Source organism: Babylonia areolata, chromosome 17, assembly GCF_041734735.1.
Source record: "Babylonia areolata isolate BAREFJ2019XMU chromosome 17, ASM4173473v1, whole genome shotgun sequence".
NCBI classification, from domain to species: Eukaryota; Metazoa; Mollusca; class Gastropoda; order Neogastropoda; family Buccinidae; genus Babylonia; species Babylonia areolata.
The window spans coordinates 23,039,486-23,049,963 of record NC_134892.1 but is presented as its reverse complement, the minus strand read 5'-3'; the positions used below and the strand labels follow the sequence as shown (position 1 = coordinate 23,049,963).

Sequence of the window (10,478 nt, the reverse complement as noted above, 5' to 3'; positions counted from 1 at the left end):
CATTTTCACACATTCCCAAGTATCCCCTCATGCCCTCAAAATTAAAAAAAAACCCAGTCACTAAAATGTCTTACATCAATACTAAACTCACGTTTGCAACTGATCTCAGAGAAAATGAAAAAAAAGTACGTAGCGTCGTTGAGAAACTTAATTTTCTTTAGAACTGTCCACTGAGATTTTCATAATCCTTTAAACTTCATCACCCATACCTCATTTTACTTGTTTGTGTGTTTGTTTTATCTCTAGTCGTTTGAAAACAACCACGGCGTTGCGATGATTTCCACTTGATCGTACATTTTGTTTCTGTTCAGCTTTGTTCGTATATTTTTTAGTAAAAAGACACAGCGGAAGTTGCTTCTCTTCCTTTCCCCCAGTCGGCTCGGCCAAGGCACACGTGAGTTGGTACTTTCTTGTTCTTTTTTGACTGTACGTACAGTATACAGTATTGTTCTTTATATGGATATTGTTAATAAAATCTTTTTAGCAACAATAAATCGATAGGTCGACTTTGTACTTTATCGAAGAGCAGGTTAGTGATTGAGATCTTTTAAAAATCACTGATCATCATGATCGTGAAAATGGCTCGACCAGCCATGTTGGTGAACATTTCAACTCCGTTAGCCGACACGAGGCCGATCGCGAACCGGACCAATGTTCAGTTTTGCATACCATTATTTGTTTTGGGTTGTTTTGTACAATGACTAGATATGAAATCTAAAAGATTAAGCCATGATCGGCAGATTTTCAGTTTGGAGTCCTCAGATTTCATGAACGCTACTTTGGCGAAGGAAAGGCTTGGGAAGCAAATCAGATGGCTACTGTTTAACTTTAAAAATTATCTTCGAATACTTAAAATTTTTTTTTTTTTTAGCTTCAAGGTTTCTGTTTGAGTCTGAACGAACCGGACCAAGGTCCAGATGTTATACATAATTATTTGTGTTGTACAGTAATTGAACTTAATATAAACAACAGTAAAGTAAAACTAGTTAATGGTTAAAGCCTCGGCCATGATAGGTAGATTTTCAGTTTCAGTTTTGAGCACTCAGATTACAGGAACTCTACTTTGGCAGATGAAACACCAGGAAGTTAACATCCATGGTTATCTTTGAAGACTTTTTTTTTTTTTTAAGCCACACGTCTTCCATTTGAGTTTGAGTATACTGCTTTGTTGTTATTTGAGGATGCAGTGTTTTGCTCTTTTTTATGTGGGTGGGAGGGTGGTGGTGGTTGATAGATACTAACCATGGTTGATGATATATCACATTGGTACTGAATTGTGATTATCTTTAACTAAAACTAAAAGGAAAACATTTTAACAACATAATGTTATGAATATTATTTACATACAAGTATAACTGATCTTTTTGTTGTTCAGTTCTACAGATTGTGGTTATTGCTATACTGTCTGATGTAGGATGTGCTTCTGGTGCAGTGCTGCTGGTGTTGCACTGTTGTGTTCATGTCAGTGTGTGCATCTTGCAGTTGTTCATCATTTGATAGTTTTGTTTTTCTCCTTTTACTTTCAGGTCAACCGTGTTACAAGTCCACAATAGTCAAGGTGGGTATAACGGACATGGAAGCAAAAACTCGGACAGTCAAGATCTTATTTCTAGTGCGTGATAATCTTGTGACAAGATGGACTGCTAGTGCTGCCCTAACTCAGTAACTGGGTTCTATTTCTTGTTGCCATCATAGAGTGATGAACCTGATCTCCAGTGTTGTTCATGAGCTGGTACTGTGGCAGAAAAGATTAAAAAATCCTCAGGGTCAAATTGTAGTATTTTAATTGTTAGTACAAACATCTCAGAACAGTAAACTGGACTGGAAGAATGAAATGTTGAAAGAGAAACTTTAGCACAAAATGGGAAAAGCACTTGAAAGTTGAAGGAATTATATTTTGTATAAAGGATATGAATCCTTTTTAGTTTGACCTTTTAGTCTTCAGGTTGCCTATGTTAGAGGGGTGGGTACAGGTCAGATAGTGGTCAGAGAGTGGGATAAGGGCTTGATGGTATCCATGTTTTATCAGACTTTTCTGCCGCTGATGTCTCAGTTTTTGTTGTTGGTTTTCATGATGATGATGATGAAAAAAATCATGATAATAGTGATGCATTGATGATGACATTCAAAGATTCAGACAAGTCTATGCTTTGTCAATTTGATACTTTTATACTTATGATACCAGTGTTACCTGGGGGTTGAAAGAGTTGTTGATCTTTATAATGATCACAATGATGATAACAAAAAATGAAAAATGATGATGTCATAATGATAATCACTGTGATAAAAATTGTTGAGGCAAAGGCGAACTATGAAATAGCTGCACAGACAAGATGGGAATAAAGAAACTCCGAACGCATTGATCTTCTGTGGAGTGTTTCATCCTCCTGATAATGATATTCTTCTTGTATTAACTAATTAAGTAAATGTTCTGCCTTCGCAGTTTGGGTGTGATGTTGATGATAATGATTGTGATGTGAATTGTTGGGCCAACAGCAAAGAGAGCTGTATGATCAACGTTTCTCCACTGCAAAGGGAAATCATTTTCTTCTTACCCTTTGGTGAAGGACCATGACTCTAAAACTATGAGGCAGGATTGCACTGGCTCTTAGAGCTGCAGCCTTGGGGGCAAGTTGGCCAATGGGGACCTTCCCACTGTCCTAAAACCCTCTTGGCCAAGAAAGTGTGGATGTAACTTGGGCAAGACGCTCTCCATTTGAATCAAATTCTTGCCCAGATAGCCAGGACAGCAGTTGTCTCCTCAGATGTTCTGACGGTCATAGTTGGACAGGATTATTAATGATCATACATTCATATTCTTCTTCGTTGGTGGGCTGTAACTCACACGTGCACATGTTTGTACATGAGTGGGCTTTTACATGTATGACCGTTTTTACCCCCCCCCCCCATATTATAGGCAGCCATCCTCTGTTTTCGGGGGTATGCATACACATGAATCATTGATTGTCAAGTTATGTATAAACTATAATTTAATGTGATCACAGTACAGATCATTGATGTGTCCACAGATGGGTATCTCCGTGAAGGATGTCAGCCAGCATGAATTCACCAAGGCGCTGGCGGCCTTTTTGAAAAAGTAAGTGTTGGATAACTTGTGAAGAACATTCAAGACACTGTTCAGCACAGGTATTTCAGGGTTTTTGTGTAAGTTTTCTACTGGTATTATTGGCAGATACTGATTTTCTGTAGATACTTGTACTTTAAACTGTTAGATATCTGATGCATACATACTTATCACATGACATGTCTAACCCTTTTAACAATCAAGAGTGTGTATTATCAGTATTATGCTGAAGAGGCAGAGGGTTAAAATCAGACATTGTTATGAAATGGTAATGTTATACTGAAGAATGTTTTTAAGGTTGTTACTGTGTGGTATATTATATTCTGTAAGTACACAACAATGAAGACCATTACAACAGTTCTATGAGCATATAGGTATAGAATAGGGACGAAGTAGGCCTCGCGGCCTTTTTGATGTCCCTTCTTTTTCGTCAACATTGAGTAGTGTCTGCATTGCATGCGGTAATTTTCCTACGAGTAATTTAATCATCATATTCATACTTTTTTATCTTTACATTTATATCAGCGTCCAGAAGATTCTTGAATTGGTTAAGAGTTGGTGCTGTTTTGGTTAGTTCTGTTAGTGGGTTCCACCATTTTATAACGCGGTTAGTAAAAGTGTATGTTTTGGCATTTAATCGAGTATGTTTTGGGTATATTGGGTATATATCTTTGTTAGAGCTTCGTGTTTTTTCAACAGTGTTAAATTCAAAGAAATCTTCCACTCTTAGATCATCTAAATTGTATATGATTTTGTATACTTGGATCATATCTCCCCTATATCGTCTATATTTCAGTGATGGAAGGTCCAGTTGCCTCAGTCTTTTAGTTCACTTAATAATTTTGTAGCTCTTCTTTGCACCCTTTCTATTGCTGCTAGCAATCCTTTCCGGTTTGGGTATTCCCATATAGTGTTACCATATTCCAAGTGTGGTCTTACCAAGGCTTTATATAGACAAAGGAAATTTTCTTTATCAAGGTAAGTAAAGGTCCTTTTAATAATTCCAAGCATACTATTTGCTTTATTGATTGCCGTATGAATATGTTTCTCAAAAGTAAATTTTGAGTCAAAGATAACTCAGATGTCTTTTTCTTCGGTACATTTAGTAATGCTTATACTTTTTTGACTATCCATATAATACTCATGTTCAGGATTTCTGTTACCTATATGCATGATTTTGCATTTTGCGGCATGAAAATATAGGTTCCATTGTCTTGTCCAGTCTTGTAGTCTGTCAGTGTCTCTTTGTAGTATATCCTTGTGGTTACTTATGTTATACAGTTTTGTATCATCTGCAAATATCTTGCAATATATTCTCAATGAAAATAATAATAAAATGATTTTGAATTAGGGGGAGAAGCTAAGACTAATCATGCACCATCTTTCTTTTTTCTTTTTTTTGTGGAGACTAGTTGAAGGTCCTGCAGTGTTTATTAACAGTTGTTGAGTAGTAATTGCTGGTACCCAGGTCTGGAAAACTGAAAGTGCCAGAGTGGGCGGACATTGTCAAGCTTGGCCGCTTCAACGAGCTGAGTCCTTACGATGAAGACTGGTTCTACACCCGCGCTGGTAAGTGCTGCTGCACCTCAGAGCTTGTGGCTGTGGTAGGAGTGTTGGTGTTTTTGTGACGTTTTAGTGCAGTGCTAGTAAGTGCTGCTGCACCTCAGAGCTTGTGGTAGTAGTACAAGTGTTGGTGTTTTTGTGACGTTTTAGTGCAGTGCTAGTAAGTGCTGCAGTGCTTGCAAGTTCTACACCCGCACTGGTAAGTGCTGCTGCACCTCAGAGCTTGTGGTAGTAGTACAAGTGTTGGTGTTTTTGTGATACTTTAGTGTAGCGCTGTTCTTTGCTTGTAAGTGCTGCTGCACTTCACAGCTTGTGGTGGTGGTACGAGTGTTGGTATTTCAGAGTTTATGGTAGTGGTGTGAGTGTTGGTATTTTTGTGATGTGTTAGTGCTGCGCTGTTTTGTTCTGCGGTGCTAGTAAGTGCTGCTGCGCTTCAGAGCTTGTGGTTGTGGTATGGGTGTTGGAGTTTTTGTTACGTTTCAGTGCTGTTCTGTGCTGCAGTGCTAGTAAGTGCTGCTGCACTTCAGAGCTTGTGGTTGTGGTACAGGTGTTGGAGTTTTTGTTACGTTTCAGTGCTGTTCTGTGCTGCAGTGCTAGTAAGTGCTGCTGCACTTCAGAGCTTGTGGTTGTGGTACAGGTGTTGGAGTTTTTGTTACGTTTCAGTGCTGTTCTGTGCTGCAGTGCTAGTAAGTGCTGCTGCACTTCAGAGCTTGTGTTTGTGGTACTGAGGCCTCCTGTGCAGCATGCACTTGGCGCACTGAAAAAGAACCCTTGGCAACAAAGGGGTTGTACTCTGACTGAATTATATAAAAGAAATCCACTCAGTAAGTTGTGCTGAGGTCAGGCATCTGCCTTGCAGATGTGGTGTAGCGTATATGGATTTTTCTGAACACAGTGTCAGTGACGCCTCCTTGAGAAACTGAAACTGATACAAGGATTGTAATCCTCAATAGCATTTTTTTAATTCATTGTTGTTGCACTGAAACTGAAAGCAGACCCTTTTTTTTTTTTTTTTGTCATGTGTGAGCGGGCGCATGGGTAGGAGTATCGGGGAGCTGATGTTCACATGATTTTATGATTATGTTAATGTGTGTTTGTATGTGCGTGTGTGTGTTCAGCGTCTACCTGCAGACACCTGTACATCCGCTCACCTGCAGGAGTTGGAGCCTTCACCAAGATCTATGGATGTGAGTACAAAGTCATTCATTGGGAAAGGTGTCAATGACAGTGGTACACGTAACACATGTCCAGAGTTTGCGACCATGGCAGCAGTTACTGCAGGGCTTATCCACAGTCATGGAATCATGGAAAAGGACTGCCACATGGCGTAGATGGGGTTTCTAGCTATGAATAGAATCTAGAAAGATTTCCATGTTAAAACTACCGGTATTTTTTGTCAATGAACTCAATGCAAACGAGGGAAAAATCAGAATATTTCGATGATGAGTTATCTCGTCATTGTGACAGCAAAGTGTACATGCTTGTGCTGAAAATAATTTAATAATTTAATAATTTATTTATTATTATTATTATTATTATTATTTTTTTAAATTTTCATCACTACTACCTTTTTTATATCATAATTATTATTTATTTATGTAAGCTTATCTTTTTTTTTTTCTCAAGGCCTGACTACGCGCGTTGGGTTACACTGCTGGTCAGGCATCTGCTTGGCAGATGTGGTGTAGCGTATATGGATTTGTCCGAACGCAGTGACGCCTCCTTGAGCTACTGAAACTGAAACTGCTGAAGAGTTATCTTGTCATATAGGCAGCCTAGGGCTGAACTATAATTTGGTGTCATATACTGTACCATGTCCAACTGATGCAAACTAGGCCTATTGGTTTGCTCTGCTTGGCCAAATTTCGCGCGGCTAACAGTGAAAAGATGGGCCCACCGCTCTCAGCCAATCAAACGCCTCTTATAAACTGGCAACACTCGCTCTCTGACAAATTCTTTTCCCTTGTATCTCTTCTTTGTACTGGAATTGTTTGAACCAAGCAGAATATGTAAAATGCACAGGAGAGTGGAAAGGCCAGTGAAGATGTTATTAGCTTATAACATCATTTTGCAAAATTGGTGCCACTCCAAAAATTCAGGCTCCTTTGTCTGAAAAAGCTGTACACAGTAGGGTCTCAATCGAGGCCCATCGTCCAGGGAGAGTTAAGTTTCTCTCATTCTCTTAGCCCAACGCTCTGTTTATTGATGTATGCAGGCAAACATAAACAGTGCAAAATAGTACATTTGCTGATACCCAGTTTTGTTGTTTTTTGTCTACAGCAAGTTGCTATACTGGTTTTTGTTTACATTTAGCTGGAAGATGTTAGGCGCTTTGAGCAGCATAAATACTGGATATCACAATATAGAAAAGTTATTATCATTATAATGATTATTATTATTGATTTATGCGAGATACGCTGTCTGCCTGCAGCCAAGAAAAGCAACGGCACGGCCCCCAGCCATAACTGCCGCGCCAACCGGTCGGTGGCTCGCCGTGTGCTGCAGTCTCTGGAGGGGCTGAAGATGGTGGAGAAAGACCCCAACACTGGGTGAGTGCCTGGGACTGTCTGTCTGTCTTTGACACTGAGTGAGTCTGTCATTGTCTGTAACACTGGGTGAGTGCCTGGGACTGTCTGTCTGTCTTTGACACTGAGTGAGTCTGTCACTGTCTGTAACACTGGGTGAGTCTGTCACTGTCTGTAACACTGGGTGAGTGCCTGGGACTGTCTGTCTGTCTTTGACACTGAGTGTGTCTGTCACTGTCTGTAACACTGGGTGAGTGCCTGGGACTGTCTGTCTGTCTTGGACACTGAGTGAGTCTGTCATTGTCTGTAACACTTAGTGAGTCTGTCATTGTCTGTAACACTGGGTGAGTGCCTGGGACTGTCTGTCTTTGACACTGAGTGAGTCTGTCACTGTCTGTAACACTGGGTGAGTGCCTAGGACTGTCTGTCTGTCTTGGACACTGAGTGAGTCTGTCACTGTCTGTAACACTGATTCTGTCATTGTCTGTAACACTGAATGAGTGTCATTGTAACACTGAGTGAATCTGTCATTGTAATACTGAGTGAGTCTGTCACGGTCTGTAACACTGGGTGAGTCTGTCACTGTCTTAACACTGGGTGAGTGCCTAGGACTGTCTGTCTGTCTTGGACACTGAGTGAATCTGTCATTGTAACACTGAGTCTGTCACTGTCTGTAACACTGGTTGAGTCTGCCACTGTCTGTAACACTTGGTGAGTCTGTAACACTGGGCGAGTGTGTCACTGTCTGTAACATTGGGTGAGTCTGTCACTGTAACTCTGGGTGAGTCTCTGTCACTGTCTGTAACACTGGGTGAGTCTCTGTCACTGTCTGTAACACTGGGTGAGTGACTGAGTCTGTCACTGTAACACTGGGTGATATCTCTGTCACTGTCTGTAACACTGGGTGAGTGACTGAGTCTGTCACTGTAACTCTGGGTGAGTCTCTGTCACTGTCTGTAACACTGGGTGAGTCTCTGTCACTGTCTGTAACACTGGGTGAGTCTCTGTCACTGTCTGTAACACTGAGTGAGTCTCTGTCTGTAACATTGGGTGCTTGTGCTGACTTTACATCCCCCCCCCCCCCCTGACGGAAACGTCCCAAGGAAACCACCGAGTCCTGTGTGAAGGGAAGTAATTCCACACTGACCTCTGATCAGGCTGTGTCCCAGTGCCCCTGATGGACACATCTCAAGGAAACCACTGATTGGAAGAACCAGTGTGTGGTCTCAGCTATTATATTTCTTTCGTTTCCGGCTGTGCTATAACTTTTATGTTTATGTAAAACATTATTTTAGAAACACTATTTTAATAATGTGCTGTCTTATGTTACCCTGTCGTCCACAAGCCAATTTTTCTTGTATTTTTATGGATACGTTAACTCATTAAATCCTCTTCTTTCCGTTACACGACCAACATCGACTTGCCGATGACTCTGTCGTGGTTCATGCATGCTGGGTATTTTCGTGTCTCCATAACCCACTGAACACTGACATGGGTTACAGGATCTTTAATGTGCGTATTTGATCTTCTGCGTGCGTATACACACGAAGGGGGTTCAGGCACTAGCAGGTCTGCACATATGTTGACCTGGGAGATTGGAAAAAATAAAAAATAAAAAAAATAATGGTACTTATATATCGCTGAATCTTGTGCATAGACAAATCTAAGCGCATTCGCACCAGTCATTCTCACACACGCATAACTCTAAAACTGGAGAAACTAAAGACAAGGAAGAGGCAGGGAAGGGAGGCTATTTTGGGAAGAGGTGGGTTTTAAGGCCAGACTTAAAAGAGCTGAGTGTGGAGACTTGACGAAGCAAAAGAATCTCCACCCTTTACCCACCAGGCGCATTTATCCTGCGCCCACCATTTCAGTTTCCATTATTATTATTATTATTACTACTGCTGTTATTAGTATTGATTTTTTATTATCATTTGCTTTGTTACAGAGGTCGCAAACTCACCGCCCAGGGTCGTCGTGATCTGGACCGCATTGCTGCCCAGGTGAAGAGCAAGAAGGCAGAGTCTGCATAGAGAGTGAACATTGGAACTTTGTGATCAATAATAAACTGTGGGAACTTTTTTCCTGTGTGTGTCTTGAGTTTGTGTGTAAACTTTGTGTGTGTTTGTGTGTGTGAAATTTTTGTGTATGTGTTTGTCCCTCTTTTCTTTATGTTTGTGTGTGTTGCTAACATTTCTCTGGTCTTTCTGTGTGTTTCCCTCTATCTCTGGTTACTATTCTTTCTTTGTCTCTGTTTCTGCTCCCCTCTCTCTCTCTCTCACTCTGTGCCCCCCCTCTCTTTTTTTCCAGTGAAGTTTCTCTCAGTCTGCCTTATTAAATGCTAGAATAACTGGTAGGGCTGTTAAGAGCATGGCTTTTAGGTTATTACTAAATGCGCCATACACAAAATATTGTGAAAATATTGAATACATTTGCAAGGGACGTTTAACGGTAGAGCACGTTTTAACCCGCTGTTTAGTAATGAAACCTTTTTTGCCTCCAGAAATTATGGAACGTTACTAGTTTCGAATGTTAACATTTTTTGAAAAAGTTATATATTTCAAACTGTTCTTTATTAAAGTTAGCTAGTTATGTGTTAGATAGTCCAGGTGGTTGTTTATTGTAGGTCCCCACATGAATCTCTTTTCAAATAATAATCTACAGAAGGTGTGCATACAATATTTGATTATTGATAAATTTTTTGGTCCAAATCCCGCTTCCCCCGTCCTGCCTCTCACACACACCCTTCCAATATTATGTTTTTTCTTTCTCCAATCACTGACACTCACCCTCTCCATTTTACATTTTGTACTCTATCTTTTCCACATTCTGTTCTCTCTCTCTTTCTTAGTCCCCTCCCCCTTGCCCTCCCCTCCACCTCAACCGCACCCCTTTTCATTCGAATATACAGAAATGTCAATTTCTAATTAATAATAACAATCATCATTATGATAGAAATGATAACAATCCAAATAATAATAATACTATCATTTATTTTCAGTCTAATATCATGATCTTAGATGAACAGATTATAAATAAATAAATGAACGAGGCTTTTCTAATCTCTCAACTTCAGCTTATTATCTGTCAAATTAGGCCTTCTGTGCATTATCTTAAAAATTAATTCTTCCAACTAATGTCATAGTTATGACACTGAACCCAGTAATTTGTAAAGCTTGAAAATGAATTGTCTGACAATGAGAAGACACTTAACTTGATAAGAAGGCAGGGTCAGCAGTGGGCTTCCATAGTTAACTCACTCAGTACGGCCAGTCCTCTCTTCTCCTCTACACAGACCCCTCGGA

The 10,478-nt window shown here is 40.2% G+C and overlaps 1 protein-coding gene across 1 annotated transcript; it reads left to right on the top strand.

Moving 5' to 3' along the window:
- The first annotated feature begins 339 nt into the window (after window positions 1-339).
- Window positions 340-9,255, top strand: LOC143291518 (small ribosomal subunit protein eS19-like). Its single transcript, XM_076601411.1, has 7 exons — window positions 340-394; window positions 1,527-1,558; window positions 3,030-3,097; window positions 4,554-4,654; window positions 5,767-5,835; window positions 7,080-7,197; window positions 9,122-9,255. Exons 3-7 carry the CDS (start codon window positions 3,030-3,032, stop codon window positions 9,204-9,206), a joined length of 441 nt encoding a protein of 146 aa, XP_076457526.1. The 5' UTR covers window positions 340-394; window positions 1,527-1,558; the 3' UTR covers window positions 9,207-9,255.
- Window positions 9,256-10,478: the final 1,223 nt, after the last annotated feature.

Bases quoted from the DNA above. Each gene is read 5' to 3' on its own strand.
- LOC143291518 (XM_076601411.1), top strand. From the start codon at position 3,030: ATGGGTATCTCCGTGAAGGATGTCAGCCAGCATGAATTCACCAAGGCG. The intron at 3,098-4,553 runs GTAAGTGTTGGA...GCTGGTACCCAG, and splicing joins CTGGCGGCCTTTTTGAAAAA to GTCTGGAAAACTGAAAGTGC. The intron at 5,836-7,079 runs GTGAGTACAAAG...GTCTGCCTGCAG, and splicing joins CTTCACCAAGATCTATGGAT to CCAAGAAAAGCAACGGCACG.